The 24,493-nt window shown below is 35.7% G+C and overlaps 3 protein-coding genes across 6 annotated transcripts; 2 read left to right on the top strand and 1 right to left on the bottom strand.

Annotated features, from left to right (window-relative positions):
• Positions 1–516: 516 nt before the first annotated feature.
• On the top strand, positions 517–5,946 carry LOC136345432 (hemocyte protein-glutamine gamma-glutamyltransferase-like). Of its 4 annotated transcripts, XM_066293736.1 has the most exons (10): positions 517–702; positions 1,594–1,705; positions 2,984–3,189; positions 3,246–3,472; positions 3,531–3,800; positions 3,851–4,328; positions 4,743–4,866; positions 4,920–5,295; positions 5,350–5,573; positions 5,630–5,946. In XM_066293736.1, exons 2-10 carry the CDS (start codon positions 1,641–1,643, stop codon positions 5,859–5,861), a joined length of 2,202 nt encoding a protein of 733 aa, XP_066149833.1. In that variant the 5' UTR covers positions 517–702; positions 1,594–1,640; the 3' UTR covers positions 5,862–5,946. The 4 variants fall into 4 exon arrangements, with proteins under 4 accessions (XP_066149833.1, XP_066149834.1, XP_066149837.1 ...); XM_066293737.1 differs by lacking the exon at positions 1,594–1,705 and having other exon boundaries at positions 519–680; positions 2,961–3,189; XM_066293740.1 differs by lacking the exon at positions 1,594–1,705 and having other exon boundaries at positions 520–702.
• A 2,925-nt stretch (positions 5,947–8,871) lies between these two features.
• On the top strand, positions 8,872–13,967 carry LOC136345328 (T-box transcription factor TBX2-like). The gene is made up of 4 exons (XM_066293501.1): positions 8,872–9,246; positions 9,438–9,537; positions 12,339–12,609; positions 12,907–13,967. Exons 1-4 carry the CDS (start codon positions 9,234–9,236, stop codon positions 13,579–13,581), a joined length of 1,059 nt encoding a protein of 352 aa, XP_066149598.1. The 5' UTR covers positions 8,872–9,233; the 3' UTR covers positions 13,582–13,967.
• Positions 13,968–18,744: 4,777 nt separating this feature from the next.
• On the bottom strand, positions 18,745–24,450 carry Suv3 (Suv3 helicase). The gene is made up of 12 exons (XM_066293476.1): positions 24,011–24,450; positions 23,743–23,950; positions 23,423–23,606; positions 23,259–23,370; positions 22,715–22,936; positions 20,200–20,328; positions 20,057–20,150; positions 19,702–20,002; positions 19,464–19,643; positions 19,266–19,414; positions 19,014–19,210; positions 18,745–18,950 (listed from the first exon to the last, which is right to left on the bottom strand). Exons 1-12 carry the CDS (start codon positions 24,318–24,320, stop codon positions 18,763–18,765), a joined length of 2,274 nt encoding a protein of 757 aa, XP_066149573.1. The 5' UTR covers positions 24,321–24,450; the 3' UTR covers positions 18,745–18,762.
• Positions 24,451–24,493: the final 43 nt, after the last annotated feature.

The following is a 24,493-nucleotide window of genomic DNA, read 5'->3' as shown; positions in this document are numbered from 1 at the left end:
TCAATTTTACTAAATTTAAAATGTGTATGTGTTAAGTCACGGTGAAGATGCAACTACATGCTATGTACGAATACTTTATGCGAGTCTATTCCGGTCGATTTTTTGTTCTTGGTGTAATTTTCTTAGAAATACTCTTGTTTATGTTTTTTTTTTCTTGATATCGTAATATAATAATGTGAAACAATGTGTATGATCAATTTGGCAAAGTAAATTAACATTAAAATCATTGAAATTTATCTATTTATAAAATATTATCTGTTGTACGAATACTTTCTGCACCGACTGTAGTTCAACCACGCTCAAAGCCTGGAAAAGTGTATCTAAATGGAACGTCGCCAGATTAGATTTTGATCAATTTTTAGGTCTCTGATTTTTTAAATTTGACCTCTAGCTGATTCCAAAAAACAACAGTCTTATCTCGCTAATGAATTGATAATTAAATTTATTATATATTAAGCAGTATTTCGGGAATGCTACTACAGCCGTCGGTTTCTTAGATGTCCCGTATCGAGCATTACTAATGTGTGAAACCCGGAGGTGGTCTGGAGACTTAATGCGTCTATATATAAGCAAAACCAAGACAATTTATTTGTTTATTACACAGTACGACCGGCGCGTATGTACTAGTTGTATCATATATCATCATAGCTGGTACGGATTCACTGTTGACCTATTCTATAGTGATTCATTTTATTCATAAAGGTAAGTAAATTGAAACTCGCGTCTATGATTTTTATTTGTTTATTGTCTTATGGGGATCTAATTTTAATTTTACGTAACATCAAAAAAACAAATCGGAGGAAGGCAGACAAACCAAAAAGAATACGATGACTATAGAAGACGAAGAACTTTCTTAATACCAAAACAGGCTTTTTTTGCCTTATACTATTTATAACGATAATTTATTTATATTTCGCGACTTATAATGGCTGGAATTCTTGAGCTAATATTGCTGGTGGAGAACTCTGTTAACAGAATCTGATGGACTTGATAAATGGCAATTAATTCTTTTTTGGACTTTCTACATAATCTTTAAACCACTATAAAACCATATCGAATTACTATTAGCTATCTAAACATGTTTTACGAACCATTCTTGGATATTAATTTATAGTCATTTATTACTTTAAATTGTTAACTATTTAATAAACTTTGGGTACATATTTATAGCTCTAAGATTACATCATCGACATAGATGCCAAGAATTCTACAATTAGGACACTGAATCAATCTCTTAAAATTCTCGAAATCAAAACAGATCATTTTAGTATTATTATATTGCTAAATTTGAAAGGTGTTTGTGTGAAATTTATTATCCCATGAAAAATCTGTAAGTTTGTCCGCATTTCTAGAAATTTGGTTCGATTTTCTGTAATAAGCTTATACGTGGGTTTTTTCAGAGCCCGCATTTCCCTAAATCGTTAGGATAATCAAAGAAAAATAGTTTCGTTTGAGAGTTACTCCAATTCTCAAATATCTCAAAAATAAATTTTAGAATCGTCATCAAAAACAATTCTATGCAAAAAAATACTGAAATCTGATCATTTACTCTTGGATTAGCAATTTTCCAACTTACAAAAAACGTCGTACTAGATTCATCAATTATTACGTGCTACAGAAAGAAACGAACAGATCGGGGCATGTTCCAACAGGCGTCATCTAAGGGCGGGTCGAACAAACTAATGATGTTTTCCTCAATTCAAGGGTAAATGTATTGCCAGTAGCCGGTTACACAAGTCACTGCAAAATGTTATTCAAAAAATTTTAGGGGATGCGCTGTATCCAAAGATGTGAAAAATTTCTTATAAATGAATCAAAGAAAAAATGTATATAAAAGAGTATTTTGGTATTTTTGGCTATAGCATTCTCTGGATTACTAGAGATAAATCATCTTAGAGAGGTCTATTTTTGTGTTGAATTATTTTGACTGCCACTATGGCTCTGTAATTCTCTTTATTCATTGTATTGACATCACAAGGCCATAACAGACCCTCTAGCAAATACATATTATAAGAGGTGGTAAGGTGTATGTCAAGGTCCCTTAAAATATTTTTCATGTATGTAAAAAGTGCCTTATCTGATTGCTTAATGGAAAAATTTACCATAAGGTCACGGCAAACGCCGGTATGTGTGAAGAACTCATTTTTATGCTTCAAACGTCTCAATGTGACTTTAAAGTCGCAGAAACATCTCTTTTAAATCAACATCAGTAATTGAAAAAACATTTTGCTAATTCGCATTTTTTCATAATTACTTCGTCGGTATGTTTCGAATTAAACAGTAATTTAATAAGCATCAAACCATAATTTGTAATGCGATAGAAACAATGCAAATCTTTTATTGTTGCATAACTAATGTGGTCTAGCTCAATTACAGGCGACATAATAGGTTTATTTACATGTAATACGTCTTGTTTATAGAAGTAAATAAGTGTGAGATTGAATTTTATGAAAACAAATAAATTTTCATGGTGAATGTACGATAATACTTATTACTTGAATCTACTCTTCATGCCAAATTAACTTTTTGTACCCTGATGGTGTCAGCGTAAGGCCACTAATTTGGGAATTTATATTTCACTTTCTACTACCGTTTGCAAGAAGCAACAACATGGAAACCATCGCTATAAAATTAACTAAATTTTACACACTTCTTGACCAACAGTGAATGATCCATAGTGAATCGTGAAATATCATATAAACACGTCATAATTATTTTCAGAAATTTGATTTAGCCTTAAAGATTCACATATCAAGATTGATGGTGAATACGCGCAATAAAATTTTTCAAAGCGGTAAAATAATGTTAGAAGAAGATTTGATAAATAACCATTTATCCACTTTAATGCATTTTTTGACCTGATGGTAAATGCGCTTAATTACAGTGCTCACAATTCTTAGTCATAATCACCTCAAGATTTTTAATTAGATTATCTAACTCCTGGGCATACACAAAAATAGATGCGTAAATTAATTAATTTCAGCCGAATGATGGAACCAATAGTACCAACAAGTACCGAGTTTTACTGCAAAGACAATGGAAAACAATGCAACACCGACATGTATGACCTTTTAGACTCAGAGTCTCCATTTCCCATTCTGCGCAGAGGCTGCACATTTTCTTTTGCTATACGTTTCGACCGTGAATATGTGCCTCATCAGGATGTAGTTAGAGTCAGATTTGCCATTGGCAAGTTCCTAACGAGTAATACCTCCACAAAATCCTCACTAAATGGGAATTTCTAGGTCCAAAACCGAATGTCGTCAAAGGTACCAGAGTGATTTTGCCAGTACAACCGAAGCAAAAACGTCTACCCAATGACCCTAATAGATGGTCAATATGTTTGGATAAAGTAGATGACACTATTATAATGTTAAGAGTGCATATTTCCGCTTACGCTCCCGTGGGTATCTGGAAATGTTCCTTGCAAACTAATATTGCAGGGCAAAAGGAGAAACGAGTAGACTATGAGGTAAAAACAAACCCGAAAGGAAAAAAGTAATTTGGTTTTTAACTTTATTTCCAATAAGATTCCAGAGGATATTTATATCATCTTCAATCCATGGTGTCCTCAAGATGGAGTTTATATGGAGAATGAGGAAGAGAGAAACGAGTATGTGCTCAATGAAACTGGAAAAATTTGGTGCGGCACCTTCAAAAACCCCTCGGGAAAACACTGGGTGTTCGGCCAATTTGACGACATAGTTTTGCCGGCAGCCATGCTTTTAATGGAGAAATCTGGATTGCAATATGAGGACCGACAAAGCCCTGTTTATGTAACCAGGGCAATTTCTGCGTTGGTACGTTGTAAACCTCCTTAAAATGAAGTTACTAATAATTGTGCGAATAGATAAATTCCGTGGATGATGACGGTTTGTTGGAGGGCCGATGGGATGGACAGTACGAAGACGGAACTTCCCCTTTTGCCTGGACAGGCTCTCCAGGAATAATGGACGAATTCTTGCGCTCTGGAGGAAAATCTGTCAAATATGGTCAATGTTGGGTGTTTTCAGGAGCTACTGTGACCGTGTGTCGTGCTCTGGGTATTCCCTGCAGGTCTACGACCAATTACGTGTCTGCCCATGACACCAATAAATCCATGACTGTTGATAAGTACTTCGACATATTCGGCAATAAAATAGAGGAGAGCGACGAGATTGATTGCCGCGATTCCTGCTGGAATTTCCATGTGTGGAATGACGTGTGGTTGACCAGGCCGGACTTGCCGCCTGGTTATGGAGGGTGGCAGATTATTGATGCCACGCCCCAAGAAACCAGCGATAAGGTGTTCAGATGCGGACCTTCTTCGGTGGCAGCCGTGAAAAAAGGTAAATTACTTTTGGTTTATAAATGTTAAATAATCAGTGATCTATAGAATAAATAGGACATTACTTTGTTGTCAAATATACATAATGTGCACCAACGCAATCAGCGCATATAACTGTACACGTAAGACGTTGCTTCCTCCAATTTCGACATTCTAAATTGGTGACTCATTAGTCGAAAAAAGGTGAAATGGCAAATGTGCGAAAGCGCATTCGTCATCTGGTATATTAGTAACACATACCATGCATCACTATACCTTATTATTTGATATAAACCAAATTTGATCGTTCAAAATAAAGTTTAAGGGGGATTGAATTGTGTCAAAATCGCTCTGGTAGCACATCTCTATGAGGATTTATCATTTTTTAAGTTTAATTTTTTAATTTATTCAGTGTTAAAAAAATGTATTATTTCAGGTCAAGTGGGCTTCCTCTACGACACTCCCTTCGTCTTTTCGGAAGTCAATGCCGACATAGTCCACTTCAAAGAAGACGAAGCGTCTGACTGGGGTTTCAGCAGAATGTCAATCAATAAATACCAGTAAGCTCCATTCTTCACCTTTCTTCATCATTTGAATAACTACCTGAATACAGTGTCGGTCGCAAAATCGTGACAAAACAAGTGGGCATTACGGACAGTGAGGGAGACTCGGACATTTGGGACGTCACTGACCTCTACAAAAACCCAGAGAATACTCCTGCAGAAAGATTAGCGGTCTACAATGCAGTCAGAGGAATTCCCATCGCTAAAGAGTTCTACGAAATCCGCGGTTCCGATGAGGAAAATGATGTCTTTTTCGATCTAATTGACATCGACACAGTGCCTTTGGGTCAAGACTTTGATGTAGTGGTCAAAATCGTCAATAAATCCAATGAGGAGCGCACTATCAGTGCAGTTTTGACCGCTGCATCTGTACTTTACACTGGATCTGCTGCTGGGGACATCAAAAAGTCTCAAGGGGTGTTTAAGGTTTTCTGCAATGTTTTTAAGTATAGACAAATTTGACATTAACGACAATAATAGATTGCGGGAGGTAAAGAAGACACCCTTCAAATGCGCGTTACTTCTGCTGAATATTTGGACAAATTGGTGGATCATGGATTAATAAAGATCTACGCCACTGCTGCTGTCGAAGAAACCAAACAGGCCTGGAGCGAGGAAGACGACTTCTCCATGATTTTACCAGTTTTGACCATCTCAATGCCAGAAACGTGCACCGTTAATCAGCCATGTGAGGTTAAATTCAGGTAATTTCCTCATCAAACAAATTTAGGTAGATTTTCTAACCCTTTCGTCTTCACAGATTTAAAAACCCTTTGAATGTTCCGTTGACCAATTGCAGTTACACAGTCGAGGGTCCTGGACTGCAAAAGCCAAAAATCGTAGAGCATCGCAATGTGGATCCTAATGAGGAGGTCGAGTTTGGTCTTAGTTTCACAGCAAAGAAAACAGGGGAGAAACGTTTGGTAGTGTGCTTCAACTGCAAGGAGATTAAAAATCTTACTGCTAGCAAGATTGTTAAAATCGGAACTTAATTTCCATGAAATAATCTGATTAAGGTTTAGCTTTAGCTGTTTTAGCTCTTTATTGGTTGTAATATAAATCTTTAATAGTAGGTAACATGCTCAGGGCTTTACTGTTTCTCACAAAACCTCCTTTTTTATCATAAAAAACAGTGTGCAACAAATATTAACATTTGCTATCGCACTATTACTCAACTTCCAATGTATGGAAACTTTCGGCGATACGTTGCGCAACGACTATATGCAATAGAAAGAGACAGCCAGACGTGCTCCTATCCTAATTAGCGCCCCTACGTACTGATCAAGCTGAGTGCGTCATATTCCTTAGAGCAAGGCCAAGTATACTGCGAGGGCAAATGGGGGCAAAGTTAATAGATTTGGAATAGATGTTTCCGAAAGCGTCGAATGAAAATGTACGAGATTTGGTGTACGGAGGTATTTAATTATGCCAATTACAATAATGATAAGGGAGATATTATACGGTTAATATCTGAAAAACTAAGTGCATTGCTGCATTACTGACCTTTGCAGAATTGAAACACTAAAAAAATTTTTACAAAGTGTAAATTTTCCAAAAAAAAATGACATAATCAGAGCGGTACGTTTCGAAGAGATGAAAAAAGTCAACAAATCAGGAGATAATAATTAAATATCTGTTTTTCAGTGTTATTTTAGACAATATTTAGAAATTCTGAAAAACGAGATATGCGACTGACTATTCCGGAATTTGAACGTATAAAGAATTGTTCAAAAAAAACATTTTTTATAAGTGGAAATGAAGGTCGATAAGATAAGTTACTAATAACCAATTATATATGTATAAATATCTGTTTGTTTTTTAATGCAGAAACATGAACTATGGTAAATGAAATTGAAATAACAATGTGTACCATTGGGATTGAAAAACATAATAAAAATTGCGATTGACGCTGCTGATTTTTGAAAATTTTGGAAAACTGTTAATAATAATGAACGCTACTAACTTTCATAACATGGTAAAGCTTAAATACAATTTGTTTGTGTGTTGTATAGTTTGAAAGGTTTAATGGTGTTTTGCGCTGAAGAGTTACTTTTTCTCAGTTCCTTCGTTATCTTCTACATGCCTTTTACATTTTAAAGGTATTTTAGAACTTTGAAAATCAGGAAGAGTATTGGAACATGCCAAGTTAGTTCAGGTTAGCTTAGGTTAGTGAGGAGCAAAAATAAAATGCCTTGACCTGCACGCTCTACGGGTTTAGTCCATGTGATTTTCTACAGTGCGAGCAACAACGATTGAAATGTGCCTCTCTGTACTGAAATTCGGCTTCCACACCTTTTTCCACTAATTCTTAGGGTCGAGAAGTAAAATATTCAATCAGCTGAGCTCCAATGGCTCACTTACTATATTTTCGACCTTCAGGCAGAAATGTATCTAATTTCACTTTAAAAAAATTAATGTTTTCAAACTATACTTTTATTTAATGCTCTTGCAAATTAAATAAAAATTGAAGTTATTCAAATAAGTCTGAATCAAGTTATTTTAAGATTTTTTTTTTAAATTAGAAATTAAAGTTACAAGTTATAATAAATGCTGGCCGTTCTACTAGAGACATATCCTGACACGTCTTCTTAGGGTTTGAAAAGCTGCAATCAGCATGATACGGAGTATTGCGCTAACTTCAGAATTTTGTACACAGTAATCCTTAAGTAATTAAATAAAAAATAGTCGAGTGGCGTTAAATCCGGAAATTGTACAGGTTACACATTTTTACTAATGACTCTACCTCTATAAATCTTCTCTTGAAATATTTTAAACGTCCAATCAAATATGGGTAAAAAACGATCTGTACACCTCCATGACTATTGTTTGACAATGAATAAAAGAAGTTTTGACAATCTTTCAATGATACATCCAGTATTTCAATGAAGCGGACACTTCAATCATTGTTGCTCACACTGTATTTGTGAGTTATATCATTCATTTCCCCCGTTTTCACTATATTTATGATAACTTGATTCACATTAAAGATCGCCTGTACAGCACACTAAGTATACATTAAATTACTGGCGTATTACATTATTTTTTAGAATTCAAGAATTCTTCAATTACCAGTTCTTTCCCAGAATTTGGAAATTGTGAAGGAATATTCCTAATTAATTGGTTTGTACAATAAACCTGAGTTAATAAGTCATTACCGAGAATACTTAGGGTAGGTACGTAGTTACAAGATTTGTTTCACAAAAGGCTTATCTGACGCCATGACAACTCCAAGAGGCCCTTTCTAGGATTATCAAGCAGGGCCAATATACAGATTATTTTGATTTGTTTTCTAAGCGTACAGGCAAGGAAAATTCAAGTGCTTGGCACGTATATGTGCCAGATAATAGGTCTATCTAATGATCAAGAATTTCAGTTAACAATCTTGGTTAAGATATAATTTTTAGCAAAACGTACTTTATAGGAGTTTTCAAATTAAAAGACCATGTTTTGAACAATTACTGTAGTGTTATTTTGTACAAACAAATTAAAATAACACGTACTATAACCCGTAAAGACACATTTATTTACATAACTGTTTTAAAGCATCATCGGGGCGTAGCGCCTTAAGGAGACATTCCTGTGCAAGGGTTCTAATGCTCAAATGTCTTCCAATGTTGCACTGCATAATCCGTAGAAGTTTGAACCTATAGGTCTGAATTACCCTGTATACATGGTTAGAAATTATACCTGGAGGACCATGGTAATTATTTTCTCATTGCCTTTATCGCATTATCGAAAAGACCGTAAGATTTCACAAAGAATCTTCGAAAACGCTTCAAACGATATTTGTTTGCTACCAAGGCACTAAACACATAATAATTATTCTATTTGACTATTAGTCACATTATTTGTACGCACGATAATGAGATTTTTCATGATTTGGGCTAATTGTTGGACATTAAGAATAATTGTGAATAAAATGAGTCAGACTTAACCCAAACCGAAAGTCCCTGCCAACCTTAAAATAGAGCTCCTGATAAATAATAAATAAGATAAAGTAATATAGCCTTTAACCCAAATAAATGTATTTCGCTCATAAACAGATATCTTAGAAAAAGTGCTACTTTGCACACACTTTTATGACTCCAATAAAATATAGTACCAATCTGTAAAGGTACCACTTAACTTGTCTGTGTGCGTCTTACCTGCTCTGATGGTGGTGGGTAGCACCCTTAACTTCTGGCCAATCACAATGCTCGAGACCTCTTAAAGGGAGGGAACCATAGGCTTAATGAGCTCCACCATCCATATTAAGGAGCATTTCAGAAATATTTGCAAATTAGTGTCACGAGTGCTCTACTCGGGTTATAGTGATTTTCAAAATTGATTTTCTGTGACTGTGCAATTTTTCTGTTAAGTAGACAATGGAGTTTTCAAGTAAGTTCACGCCAATCTGGGAATTTTGCAAGTTTCTTAGGGCCAAATCATAAGTGACGAAGTGAAATAAAGAACCTTACTTGGTTCTATGTCGATGAAAATTAGCTTACAGCTACATTTCACGCTACGTTTATAATTTGGCCTTTAGGGATCAGTGCGAACTGATTGAGGGTAAAATTGTTAAATTGTAGATGCACCCTTGATCTGCTGCAAGGCCAAGCTGAAGTATGCGGATCTTTGGCAGTCGTTCCATAATTTGGAAACCGAAATGATTATCACCAAATCTGGAAGGTAAGAATCTGATCATTTTAACCGGTACTTTGCTCACGAACTCAGTTTAAGCATCCTGTAGATTTTAACTGTTTCCCATAAATTTACAGTGTCTTAAAGGAATCAATTTCCGTCTATAAACAACCTCACCATAAGGGGCATTTCAGGGCGAAATCCAAATAAACAGTCCCTTTTACCCAAAAACCGCAAAAACCATATGCATTTCCGAGCATATTTTTCTGTTATTAGAAGCATCACAGACCACTTCCTGCCCCTTTTCGTATTTCTTCTTTAAGCCTTAACATATCCGGATTCATAATTGCTTTCCTTATCACTCTTCGAACAATCGGAAACGTCACTACTTAAACCTGTAAAATCCCTAAAGTTATTTCTGGCAGAGATTTATGTATATTGCTATCATAAAACCCAATTGACTCACAATGGCACTGGCCCTGTGACCCTTTATACATGGCGTCAAAATACCCCAGGTACTGTAGTGCAATAAAGGAAATAAAGCTGTTAGTCTGTAACCTGCTGAGAGGAAGATGATGGGTGAAAGAGCTACCCGGTATCTTAGAGCATTTCTGCATTCGACTACTCACAATAAGGAACAATTTGTTAGCGTAATCCTTTATCGGCCTATAGCAGTTTATGAGATATTGCAGGGTGCACGCAAAACGAAGCTCAAATTGTGTTGATAATTCAAAAGCCCGAACGGCGATTTTCGTGTGACATCCAAAGAATATATTATCCAAATCATATAATTATATTTTTGGATGGGATTGATCGTAATATCTCATCAATAATCTTAATACTGGGTTCAAGCAATTTTCGAGATATCGCACGATTACGCAGGGGATCCTTGGGTCCTTATTTTGTCTAATCCACCGGCTGAAACTCGATTTTTTTAGAAAACTCGTATATTACGAAGGTTTTAAATATCTTAGGGGGAAAAACTCCTCAAATCACAGCCCTACATCGAGCTCTAATTGTTTTAAAGATACTGCAAGTTTTACGTAGTTGAAAACTTAAAGCGTGTTTTTACATATTCAGAGATTTGATATTGTTATTCTAACAGAGACAATCAGTATATTAATGATTTTATCATTGCAAATGCAGAATTCACGTAGACGAAGCTGAAAGAATATTTCTGCTCGTTCAGAACACTGAAATCAGTTTTTTTTTATGAGACATCCTGTATATTGCCGCGACTTTAAATGCAAAAACCCTTAAGAAAGAATTTATCGATACATAGTCCTGTGCCGACCTTAAGCGGTTTGTGAAAAAATATCAAGAAACATTTATGTAGGTAAAGGTGAAAGTGTGTTTCTATACATTCACAGGCCTGATACTAATTTTTTTTTAATGAGACACCATGTATATTGTAACGATTTAGAATGCATCTACTCTCAGGAAAGAATTTAACAATACGTGGTTCGCAATCCGTCTCAGGGGTGGCTTGCGAGCTATTACAGACAGGGCCGGCCGCAGCAGGCTTGTCGTCCTGGACTATATTTTTAATTGCCTCTACCGCACCGTTGCCTGTCGCCTAATCTTCAGCCCCACAAAGCCGGTACTGATTACAGATTATGCCTAAATGCATGCACCCCATCAACCGGTCTTCTCTACCCTAGTGCCAAACATTGTTCAAAAAACCCCTAAAGTCATAAATACAAGTAAAATGAAAAATACTCGAAAATACACACAAACAACAATACTAATGGGTTTGTAATTTCCAAAAGGGACAAAGGTCTAAAGTATTGTTTATTCTAGTTAAACTGAAGGGATTTAAAGGAGGGTTGTCGCCAGTGAGATTGCCTAAATCTGGTGATTAACGAAGAATTCATTAACTCCTTGTTTTTGAATATAAATGTGTATTATTTCCAAGAAAGGAAACAGTACCTGGTCAACGGATGTTTGAACAATGATATGCAAGTAATTACCATTGGGTTTCCTTAGGGCAAAATTATACGACTTGTGGGACGTAAGTGCTAATGGCGCCTAATCTTATTTGGAAGTACCTCGAAAACGACAGCTCATTGGCAATAACTGCAGACAAAGAGCACACCAGAAAAGCCCTTCTTATGTCAGGCAAAGAGATGCCGCAAGAAACTGTTTTACCCAGAAAACACACTCTCATCTCGATGACCACCCTCGAAGTTGTTTTTAAACATGACACTCTTAGTAGTCACCAAAAATGATCATTATTTCACTAAAATTTGTCCAAGTCCAGAAGAAATTTACAAGAGTAGCAGAAATATGTTGCCTTGGCCTGCTCGCTCTCTGGACTTACATGTATATGTTCATGTGATTTTCTATTTGGAAGTTATTTCGGGTTTTTCATCTTCTTTCACTACTTATATATGACATTTTTTAGCACTACAGGCACCTGCTCACACACAATAAGCATACATTACATCATTGGTGTATTTTCAGGATGCAAGAATTTTCCAGTTACTTGTGCTTATATGTGAAAATGGTATTCTCTGCGTCTCTATTTCCACTGGCTTCGGATCCATTATTATTATTCACTTAACGCACTTAATAATATAGACCTCAAAACAAAATCAAAACGGTACCCATTGTGTCGCAAACCAAAGAAGTATAAACAGACCCCGACAAAACCCTTGTGGGAACAATGTGGCACCCTCTCTACGTTTACCGATGTAAGAAATGGCTTTACCATTGGCTTTATATTTTAACGTGTTAGGCAAGGTGAAGGGATTCATCCCCTGCGGCACCTTTGATATTTATACCACCATTTAGCAGTTTCTTTTACACCCACTTTTATTCGGAACTAACCACCCTTACCTTCCTTTCAGGCGCATGTTTCCACCTATGCAAGTGCACCTCAAAGAATTAGACCCGCAGGCCGTATACTGTGTCTTCCTGGAGATGGTTCCTGCTTCTAGGTGCCGTTACAAGTATTCTTCTACTGGTGGATGGGCTCCTGCGGGATCTGAAGAAGTGCAGAGCCCGCATCGGTTATATGTGCACCCAGAGAGTCCTGCAAAGGGAGAGTATTGGACATCACAGCCTATAAATTTCGGAAGGGTCAAACTTACCAATACGCCAGCTCCGCCTACAGGACAAGTAAGAATATTTTTATTTTTTTAAAAAAGACTTCGAGTTGTTGAAATTTGGGGTACACGTGTTAGAAAAATATCGCCAGTACGGCCCTGGTTTATCTACAATACGGAGGAACTTTCTATCAATTAGAGGCAATAACTGGAAGTTGTATATCTCATAAAGTTAGAGGCGTAGGCTGATACATTCAAATGCTACAAATTTTTAAATAAAAAAAAAATTACTATTTTACTCGCTGGATCCGCTCCAGTCAGTCTGGTAAACATCAACAGTTTTTTTCTAACAATTTCACTTCTTTTCCAGATAGTTCTTTCCTCTATGCACAAATACCAACCTCGCATCATCATAGCCCAGACCTCAGATCCCATGGCCCTCGCCTGGGCCCCCAGCACCTACGTCATGTTCCCAGAAACCCAATTCATTGCAGTGACTGCATACCAAAATGAGAAAATAACCCAACTGAAAATTGACAATAACCCTTTCGCCAAAGGGTTCAGACAGAACGGTCAAGCAAAATGTAAGAGGAAGAGACTGAATGTCGAATGCAAACAAGATGAAGATGAATTCATCTGCGTGGATGATCAGCAGGAAGATTTTAATAATGGTAGTGCTTCTCCTGCTTTTTCTCCGGGTTCTTCAAGAGAGGAGGAGAGTTCAGTAAAGTCGCCACTGTCTCCACAAGGAAGTCCTCCCACCAAAAGCTCTAAACTTGAAGAATCAGATGATGTTTATAGGAGTAGAAGTTTTACGACAAATACCCACCAGGGTCATTTTCCACATGCTGTTTACCAACATTCTGCATATTTTCCATTACTTCCTATGCCTGTGTTTAGCATGGGGATGTGCCCCTATCCCAGCTACTACCAAAACCTGATGACCCCGCCTTTGGCTTACCCACAAAGGGTTCCAATACTACAAGGAGAGGAAAAAGTGACCCACTTTACAGATTTTTCTATTAAAGCCCTGCTTGGCTGCTAAAACACGTAGATATATAGAGTATCTGGTAGATGCTCGACTTGTGATAAAACTTCTCATAGTTCTAAGGACTTTTTCGCCATTTAGGAACTTACATGATGCAATGTGATAATTTGATAATTGTTGTAAATAATTGTAGTTACACAAAGCTTTGTATAGTGATAATGTCCCATCACCAAATTTTATTTATATTTCTCAGATCACATACATATGTACATACGTGTATATCTCTATAAGCTGCTATATCGTGCTGCCACAGATACTTGGATACTAATATCTATAGAGCAATATTAGAATTGTGCATATTCGCTTAGATAGCTGAGATATATGTTATTTATTTTTAGGCATATAGAGTTTATTCTATTAAAATAAATTGAATCTAGAACTGACTAACCTGTTTAAATTTTTATTTTATTAATAAGGAAACAGCAACTTCTATATGGAATCAATCGGTGGCAATTTAGCCCACCCAATCAATGATCAAAATCTTCCCGTGGTGCGTTTTTTACATTAACTTAATGCGTTTTGAAGGGTAGGGCTTTGATAGTTCCCCAAATGGAAAAATTAATTGAAGTCATAACAGGAGAACTAGGTGGCTAACTAAAAAACTGTGCACAAAATATGCATTGATCTTTCAGGGATAAAAACCGCTTTTTTATCCCTGAAAAACACAATTTGGAAGCAAGAAACAACAGAAACAAAAAATCAAATAGAAGGTACTATAATTTGGAGCATGCTGAATATGATGAAAGCTGTGATGCATACTAAGTGAGGTAAAGGTTGTCTACAATTAAAAAAAAAAATGCTATATTGGGCACCGTCAAAACAGAGCCGTACTGGAAGCAATTTTGATTGAGGAACAGGGAAAAAATAGAAAATTTATTGCCTCGTTGTTCAATGGAGAGAATTAAACTATTTATTTTTGAAAATTTCTGGGTCTAAAAATATTGAAAGATATGCATTTCACCTAATAAAAGCAGAGTCGCACGCAACACAATTTCTAAGTAAGACTCAACCATAGCAAAAAAACTGATGATATGTTAAATTTAAGGTAACCTGAACTAACCGGGACCAAAATAATAATGAAATAAATAGACTCCAAAATATTACCATGGGTATGCCAATGGCGTAGATACTAAATATTGGGCCTTATAGGCAGATCTAAAACCACGCGAACTTGCATTGAGTGATCACACCTACCCCCTTAACCGCCATGCAAAATCAGTACCGAACTCTTAAATAATCTGATGGGAAATTTCTGAGTTATCTGAGTTTCCGAGCTCATATAATGCAAGACCTTCCTAATGACCTTACCAAGCCTTGTAGGCTTTACCCTTAAGGTGCGTCTAAAGACTGATAGCCGATAGGGCCAATACATCGTCTCATGTCTTCGGACGCCGCCACCCCAGACATGGGGCCGAATTGCTTGTTTTACCCATTTGACAAGGTGCCGACGACTTTGGGGGTGGCCTCCGATGTCCATCAATGCCAGACAGGCGTTAAAAAGCAGCAATAAATTATTCACACAACTTCCGCATAGCATGCCAGTTTATGCTATCAATTTATACAATAAACAAATTTTATCCGGCAATATGTGTATTTATTTGAACTCCGCCATATTCACCCCGTTAACACTAAACTGCGAAATTTCTGTGACTTCTACAGAGTGTTTACGTTTCCGATACCACGTATATGTAAATATTTGGTGAATTGTAAAACAATGCCAAAGTTTGAGGACAACCGTGCCTGCAGGATGTTGTGCTCATAGAGACCCACATTTAGTTTGGCACAGTATACGGCCACGATGATTGAAAAGGGGGATAAGAAGAAGTATTATTTATGGAAAAAGCTTGATTATCACAACAATCTCGAGTGGGGGCTCCGCTTTACTACCAGAAACGTGTAAACATTAACTTCTGGGCGCGAAATCGCTCAAAGCAAAGCTGCTGATCTGCTTACTGGGTGTCTCAAGTTTTAGGCAGTGTGGTCTAACCTGGCCAGTTAGACCACCCTGCCTAGATAGAACAATGAATCATTGTTCATCTCACAGATTTGGTTCTGATTCAATCATTTATCCCACGAATGCTTATTTCAACGTTTCATTAGAGAAAGGGTCATCAGGCAGTTTCATATAAAGAAATTATTATCACACCATCAGATAATTCGACTTTCCATTTGAGTAAAGGTCATCAGGCATTTTTATATAAAACATATACATATATAGGGTGTTTTTTAATGGATGGTAAAAACTAAAATGGGGGAATCACAAGCTTATTTTAAGATAAAAACTTTATATAAAGGCATGTCCTAACTTGCTTCCATGTTGATTTACAGAATGTTGAAGTTTCATTTTTTTTCGAATTTCATTAATTTCTCTGTTATTTGTAAAGATAATTAACTCAGAATTGGTAATAACACTCATTTGAGTATTATGAACAAATCAAAATAGCAATTATTAAAATACTCTAAATGGCGTTACTTTTTTCGTGGTCGCGTTCAATATTTTGCGTTACAACTTTTTTATAATATTTTAAAATTTTATTTATTAACTTCATTTAATTCCTTATGTCTTCTATTAACTTTTTTGCTCCTCCTGTGTTTTTTATTAGAACGATAGTTTAAGGGGATATTTGCAAAAACATCTAATCGTGTTCGCCTTCATCGGTAAGGATATGATAAAATGGCAAAATAGTAAATTATTGAAAAATTGTGAATGCTTGTCAAACTATTAGAACTACATCTGGAATTTTTTATACAATCTGGCAGTCCATGAGGAGAAAGGTAAAATTTTACATTTTGGTAGGACATTTATAGTAATTACTTTGATTGAAATCCAAATTAGTAGTTTAAACTTTTGCAAATACTTCTGAAACTACTATTCCTAATAAAAAAAAACTAAAGACGCAAAAAAGTTAATAAAAACAGTTCTGATTTAAAATATTGAAAACGACCAAGAAAAAAGAAATGGGCTGTAGAGTATTTTAAAGAATTATTGTTTCGGTTTGTTTGTAATACTAAAATGATTGTTATTACCAATTTGGAATTAATTATTTGTACAAATAACAGAAATTACTGAAAGTCGAAAAAAAATTAAACTTCGACATCCTGCAAACCAAAATAAAAGCAATTTACAACATGCCTTTCTATGAAGTGTTTATTTTAAAATAAACTCATGATTCACTCATTTCATCTTTTACCATTAATTAAGAAACACTTTGGATATCACACGATTGCACGTTTCAACATTTCATTTAGCAAATGTTCATCATTAACCATTTTTATATAAATAAATATAAATTACACTATTGCAAATTTTAACACTTTATTTCTATACAGGCCATCATCAGGTATTTTTTCATATAAAAAATATCTATCGTACGATTGCATGGTTCGGTTTTTCCATTTCAAAAAAAGCTATTATCATGTATTTCCTTAGGAAAAATTGCGATTAGAGCAGAAATAAGTCTTCAGGGATCTGTAGTATCAGTTTAGGATCTTTATAAAAAAATTCGGGAAAAGCTCAGTACCCAACATCCCTTTTTGTTCGAATGGAGCTTCTGTGTTATATTTGTTCGACTTTCGATCGTTTTACCACTTCTCATTATCTGGCAATTAGCTAATGGCTCGAATAGCATCCACTGGTGTGTCTACATTGATAAATTTTGGCGCCTTACTCAACATTTATGCCCTTCTAAATAGTCTAAAAAGGTCGTTTTAACAAGAATGTTTCTAGCTTTGAACACTACTGGTCTTGAGCACCTCATGGGTGACGCATTTAGCTTATCACTGAAAATGACTTTAACGGGACATGTAAATAAAGTAAAGGTCTATAAGTCTGGGCAATACGGCGCCCACAAGTCACCCGCAAATTATTTGTAACACCTCGAAGAACCAGGGCCCTTTGTCACCGACAATTTTACTTTCGAATAGGTTGAATTTTTCCCTCATTTTTCTAAAACAACCCCTAATAGTAAAAACAAAAGTCGGTCAAAACCCGCCCATCATATTTCCGATATCCAAACAAGCAGATCACCGGCACCACTCCATAAGGGGTGTCTAGACGTACCACCCTGTGATATTTGTCGCCTCGAAGTCGCCTTCAGGCTTCCGACTTCTTTGATTGCGAAATCTCAACGTCGGTTATGCTGTGCACATTGTAATCACCTAGTCAAGAAGTTAAGTACCCGTCGTAAAAGTACTATAGGTATCTCTAGTGCTTGGTATACAGGGTGGCACAGCTCTTTTTTTACTTTTTGATTTGCTTACTGAAAGGATGGCGGCAGTCTATCAGAAACGTAAATATAGGTTTCATCAACTCAAAAATAATGTTTTCTAAGTAAATACAAACAAACTGATATTTCATCGATGTTGCCTATATTATTTTCCCGTAAAATTATTGTGTACTAGTTCGGGCAATTTTAAAATGTTTTCAACAATCGTCAAAAAATATCTCTACGGTCTACAAATTGTCAGCAACTAGTATGGTGGGACCGCCCTGTATAAAGTAAATGGTGAAAAGGGAATTTTACACCCTCAATGACCGTAATTAACTTTCTATACAATAAATCCATTGCCGTGCTATAAAAGTGGTGGATTAGGGCTAAAGATCCTTTACTAAATACTTGACTTTATGCATTTATGTGATGAGACTTTTTAGTTAACTAGTTAATAAAAAGAATTACTTCCACAATGCGTTTTCAAAAATTTCTAGAATAATTCAGTTTCAGTTTAGACGGGGGCGAATGCCGCCTCAAATATTCCATCCTTCTATGTCACAAATTGCACTAAATATTTTTTATGATAACAAAACTTTGCTAGTCAAAGACATTAAACGCAGGGGAGTTGCAAATAAGTTGATCTGATTTAATTAATTTCTAAGTTCTCAAATTTTTGGACATTGAAAAATTTGAAATTTCGGAACTTTGGCCTTCTCAAAGAAATTCTCAAAAAAAGGATAAATATTTAGAGTTAAAATATATTTAAAACTAATATAAAGCGGTTATTGCAACTTTGATTTTTAAGCAATCAATATGGAATCTTTTTTGGCCGTAAAGAATATATTTACTATTAATATAAGGTACAGAATGCAGCAATGTAGGATGCCATGATCAAATGTGATTAAGTCCTAACGGGAAAGGTTTAAAGGCAAAAGGAACTAAGACGATACACAGCCCAAAATAAAATTTATTTAAATGTTTTTCGCTTTCTCCTGACGCTCTTCTTTGGAGGATCACTATCGCTATCAGACTTACTAACGTCCCCCTTCTTATTCCACTCTTTCTTCAATTCATTTAACATTAATGGAGTCAAAATACCTTGCGCTAGAAGTCTCTCAGTTAGCCGCCCTCTGCCTAGTGCTGCCGACTGGATATCTGGACAAAAGAAAAAAACACATTTCCAATAAAACTTTATCTGAATAAAATGCTTATTCTTACTTCTCAAATAGTTCTGCTTCTTAGTATGACTATCAAACTCTTCATCATCTGCTTTTGACGTCCCAGAACTAATTCCCGTTTCGGAGTTTTTAAGCAATCGAGTAAGTTGCACTACGCCCTCCTGGATAATTTGGTCCAGCTCTCTTTGCATATCTCGAACTAGGTCCGGTTCATTGAACAAATCGATAAATCGATAACTGAACAATTTACTGCCAATTTGACGAGCGAATTCTTTATCAAAGAAAAACATACCTCAACCACAAATATAGATCTAGAACATCGAAAACCGCTTCCAAGTGTACTAAATCGATTATTGTTTTGGGAGGTTGTAGGGGCCACCCAATAGTTCTACACAACCAATCAAAGGTTATCGGTTCATTTTTACTGAATTGCCTCGTGTACTACAGAAAAGGGAATTAAAATAAGACGAATGAAAACCAGAATCATTACCTTTAGAAACATGGTGCAGACAAAGGGGATTTTCTTGTTAATCGGAGAGCAGCAGAAGACGTATCTGGCCCTCAAAGGAAGAGGCACGTGCTGGATCATGTCAGCAAGAAACTTGAAATCCTCGATATTACACATGAAATATAAGGAATTATCTACTGTGGATAAGTTGACGAATATGTCCTAAAATGATCGCAAATTTTCAATTCAATGTGAACGCATAAAAGTTGCTCCTATGTACCATTAAGTTACTTAAAGCGGAATTTGGTAAATGATAAGCATATAGTTCGATTTGCTCGGCAGTGGGATGAAGTCCTGCCTGGGTTATAGGCTCAGGTTGAGACAACAATAAATTCCGTAAAGTGGGTAGATCTTCAAATTTAAAGGTAGTCACGAAGCCTTCCTCCCACTGGGTTCCATACCTTCCAGCTCTACCAGCAATTTGTAAGGCCTGAGATACTGAAATGGTATCCATTTCCTTCTCTCCTTTATCGTTCATTGTTGGTTTGATTAGAGAGTAAAATATTATGCGTCGTATGCTCCTATTAAGGATTTATTTTGGGTAAAATTATTTATGAATATTAGAGCAATCTCACAAATTTAGCCCCATGCCGATAGCGTCAGTAGCCACCAAGATCTTGCAACTGCTTTCAGGATCGTTGAATTTGGCCGCCTGTGCCAATTTGGTACCTGATACCCACAGATTAAAAGTTTATTTTGAAAATTTCAATAGAGTTACCTGGAGGAAGGCCCCCGTAGATTACAGCTACCTCGTTTCCTCCACTTTCAATGGCACGAGAAACAGAGTATATGTCATTTTTGCTGAAGCACACGATACAGTCGCCAGGCAGCACGTTTTGCAAATTACCTATAAAGAAATAAATACATAGGAAAGAAACTAGCTTTTCTTCACCCTAGTTATATTATTTGCAGAGTTTATGTGAATAGAACATGGGAACAAGACTAATGAATTGGAAAAAGGGGGTAGGTTTCAAGGCCAAGGCAGATTCGGCCGCAAATATTTGTTTATATGCAGGGTAGGGTTTTAAAAATATGAATGCTAATATCTTGAAAATTATGTCGGCAGTAATAAAATCCAAAAACATGTCTACATTAATATAATGTGGGAAGATATTTGGGATTATAGTGAACTCACTACTTTTTACCAAATGCACCCCAATCACCACAAGTCATTTTTAATAGAAAATACGGAAATGGTTGCGACATATGAATGGAAAGCATTTTCAATAAGCTTTTCAATGGTACCAACATTTCTGAAATTCTGCCTTCAAATGTGTTCGATAATCCCTAAAATTCAAAATCTATGAGTAGACACCTAGGCGCAAATTTAAATGATTTTCGATTAGGAATAAGCAATAAAACTGAAAATTAATGTAAAGTTTTATTGCAACTAAATTAAAGCGTAAGAATTGCCGCTAACATTAATATTTTTTTTATAATAGGTATTTAATATGTTATTCGTTATTTTCAATGCAAGCATACAAATGATATTCATATTCTTGGCGCACATTAACAAAAGTTTCATCAAAAATTGCACAATACTAAGTAATAATTCACGGTCTTAACGCTTCAAATGTTTTTTATTGGGGTTTGAACTTTACAATTTTCAAATTACCTCACAAAAAGAAATTCAAGGACATAAGATCGGGAGATCTAGGGAGAAATTCTGTTGTTCTCCCTCTTCCAATCCATCTTACAAGATAATTGTTTTCCAGTCACTGCCTAACGGATAAAACTAAATATGGCGGTGCCCCATGTCGTTGAAATCTTAGTAAATTTTCATCGAATTGTAATTTGCTATTTTCGTCTTACTGTTTCTCTAGCTCATGAATCATCAATGGTTCAATACTATTTTCTAGAAGGTCACAGTAGATTTCACCATTCAAATTATCGTTAATAAACAAAGATCTTATGATAGTATCCCTTCATGTAATAGGATGAAGAATCTCGACTCAAAAATATTTAGTTTTTGATAATATTGAGTGCTTCCTTCCCTCAACTACATGAGAGTTCAAATGACTCCACATTCAACAATTACGTCTATCGGAAGGTACCATTCCAGTAAAATGTCCACTCATCACTAAGGTAATCATTTCGCAGTAGTCAGAGCTGGTTGGAAATCAAAGCATCACTTCGGAACATTGAATTCATTTGTCTGAATCATCTTCATTCAATTCTTGATAAGGTTGAATTTTGTATGGATGAAATTTATGTAATTTTAAAACTTCAGATCGATGCTGCTGATAGTCCAGTTAAAGTAGATGCTTTATGAACAGACAATGATGAATTTTGGACAAATTATTCGAGAATTTCGATTTGAGTAAGCTCATCTTATATCCTAAGTAGATTCCTTTTTTTTATTGGCCACAGAACTGATTTCTTAAAACTTTCTCATTCATTTCCTGGATTAGGAAGGATTAATGTTCGTTTCAGGATATCGCTAGTGAAATATTTTTGTGGTTCGTTATACACAATGTTCCTCAGCACCATAAATAAAAATTATTTTAACTCGTTCCGTAATTGAATAAACCATGTTTTGATTGAAAATTTACGATAAGAAGCACGAAGTGAAACTCAGATTATAAACAGAATTCGACGATTCGTTGAGTAGACAATCATTCATAAATACTGATAAAAGAAAAATACATAATTTTTTACATATAATATTATTACTAATTCTTTGATAACAACGTGAGTCGAAAACGTGAAAATAATTTTTTACTTATGGATGGAAAATAACGAAGACCTATTATAAAAAATGTTTAATATTGATCGGAAAATTTTACGCTTTGATTTAACACAATAAAACTTTGAATTAATTCAGTTCTACTACTTATTCGTGGTTAAAAACCATTTAATTCTACACTTAGATGTTTTACTTATGGATTTTGCATTTAAGTATCACAGAATACATTTAAGGGTGGAATTCCAGAAATTTTGATACCGTTGAAAAGCTTATTGAAAATGCTTTCCTGCGTTATATCGCAATCACGTCCGCGAAATAAAATAAATGGCTTTGGGTGACTGGGGTGTATTTGATAGAGCATAGTCAGTTCTTCATATCCTTAATCAGTTTTCCCCATCATGTTTTGGTAAATGTGTTTTTGGATTTTTCCATTGCCAGCATAATTTTCAAAGATTGAGAAATATATCTTAAAAAATCTCTTCCAGTATAGCTAATTACATTGTAGAAGAGTTCACTAAGCGCCAAAAAAGCGCAAAGTAAAACTTACCTAAGGCTTTATCTTCCACTTTTAATTCAGTTAATCTTTTATAATTACGCACTTCTATGTCTTCCCCAGTAGTTAAGCAAAGTTGGTTTAATAAATGCACCGCGCCAGCTTCGCCGCATAAATGAATCTCCTCTGCAGTGAGCCCTAAAAGGGCTCTAGTCCACGCCCAACCTCTTTGTGGATCCCTTATCATTTGAATTTCATCGATTATGGCCACTTCATCTAAGGATGTATATGGTGATATATTATCTGATTGGCCAAACTTTAACTCATAGATTTTTCAAATAAGAAATTAAAATGAACATGTAAGGTAAATAGAAAGTTCTTTAAATGTTGTCAATAACACTATGTGGACATCTGAAAACTGTATCAGTTATTATGGCTAATGAAAAACCAGAAATTGTGGGACAATAGTTAATATGAAAAATAGAACTAAAAGATTTTGAAGATGAACACATTTCATAAACTAACAATTCACCCTATACATCTATTGATACAAGCAAAAACTGATAAAAGCAGGAAATTGGGGCAATTCAAAACTCACAGGGAGTGTTTACTGAGGTCATTTCAACTGTGCAAGAAACATGAGCTGAAGCATTTTTAGCTGGATCTGCAAATTTCCTTTCTTCCCCTGTGACCAAGTCACATGGAGTTCCCTAAAAACTCCAGATATTGACACAAATTATATTGTTGTCGATACTCACATACCCTCTCATTGCATTTGATAAAAACTTCTGAGGCCAATAGCTTCAAAGGTCCACAATAAACACCTGATTTTGCTGTAATAAATCGTTCAAGGGCATGGTAAGTCTTGCCTGAGTTGGTGGGACCTGCATGGAGGATAATTTTCCTGTTCATAGCTCTGGCTTCAGGGTACCAATTAGCAGGTGATCTGTACATGATAATTAACAAAGAAGTTTAGTAGAGCAGTTTCACACACAACAAATGTGGAAAAATAAGCCCTGCTTCAGTTAGCAACAGCATAATTTTTCATGATTAGCAAGATTAATAACACAAGTGTTATTTACCGCAGATCTGAGATCTTTTTCAGATCATCCATACATTCCAAATGTGGAAACATTTGTTTGGCATGTCGCAAGAAATAAGGGAAAATATCTGTATGATTCCGTGCGCCCTGTAGAATATCGCTCACTACTACATGTAAATCAACTGGGAGGGCTGATGCTTCTAGGCAATATCTCCGAAAACTAACATATGCTTGGTGTTGAAGGTAATCTACAATGAATCCATATTACTAGTGACTATATTAAACCAATGTAAGGAGGAAAAACTTACTGTCCAATCCATTTTCTGTTAATAAGTGCTTGATGGAGGGGTTCTGAAAAAACTTGTTTAATATTTTCAACAAATCTGCTTTGTTAAGGTTGCCGGTAAGCTCCGCTCCCACATTAATATCATCGAGATTGGGTTTCACTTGTACAGGAGTAAATAAGGAGGAGACACTGTCTTTAGAACCCCTTTTAAACCGGATTTGCAAGCGAATGGGGAGACCTATTTGGCGGTTTACAGCGGTTAGGGGTAAAGGATTCTGAAAGACACTGTTAACCGTACGAAGTACTGTACGCACTTTTGACTTTTGTAACATATTTAAAAGAGAAACGTTTGGAAAAATTGTAAAATTATAACATAAACATTGTAAATGAAATCTAACCTCATTAGTGTTAGAAGGAGAACGTGAAGGTACAATTCAGACCATATGTCCCCGCCTTTACTGCTACTGTGCAAAAAGAGACAGACATATTTCTGAAGATCGTCATT

This window comes from Euwallacea fornicatus, chromosome 19 (assembly GCF_040115645.1).
Source record: "Euwallacea fornicatus isolate EFF26 chromosome 19, ASM4011564v1, whole genome shotgun sequence".
Classification (NCBI taxonomy): Eukaryota; Metazoa; Arthropoda; class Insecta; order Coleoptera; family Curculionidae; genus Euwallacea; species Euwallacea fornicatus.
Note: the sequence above shows the minus strand (reverse complement) of the source record. Positions and strands in the feature narration are given on the sequence as shown.

Excerpts from the sequence above, each read along its gene's own strand:
- LOC136345328 (XM_066293501.1), top strand. Across the intron at positions 9,538-12,338 it reads ATTATCACCAAATCTGGAAG|GCGCATGTTTCCACCTATGC; the intron begins GTAAGAATCTGA and ends CCTTCCTTTCAG. Across the intron at positions 12,610-12,906 it reads CAGCTCCGCCTACAGGACAA|ATAGTTCTTTCCTCTATGCA; the intron begins GTAAGAATATTT and ends CTTCTTTTCCAG.
- LOC136345432 (XM_066293736.1), top strand. The coding sequence starts at position 1,641 with ATGTTCCAACAGGCGTCATCTAAGGGCGGGTCGAACAAACTAATGATG. Across the intron at positions 4,329-4,742 it reads GGTGGCAGCCGTGAAAAAAG|GTCAAGTGGGCTTCCTCTAC; the intron begins GTAAATTACTTT and ends GTATTATTTCAG. Across the intron at positions 5,296-5,349 it reads AGTCTCAAGGGGTGTTTAAG|ATTGCGGGAGGTAAAGAAGA; the intron begins GTTTTCTGCAAT and ends CGACAATAATAG.
- Suv3 (XM_066293476.1), bottom strand. The coding sequence starts at position 24,320 with ATGTTACAAAAGTCAAAAGTGCGTACAGTACTTCGTACGGTTAACAGT. Across the intron at positions 23,607-23,742 it reads AAAAAGATCTCAGATCTGCG|ATCACCTGCTAATTGGTACC; the intron begins GTAAATAACACT and ends TATCATGTACAG. Across the intron at positions 18,951-19,013 it reads GAAGCAGAACTATTTGAGAA|ATATCCAGTCGGCAGCACTA; the intron begins GTAAGAATAAGC and ends TCTTTTGTCCAG.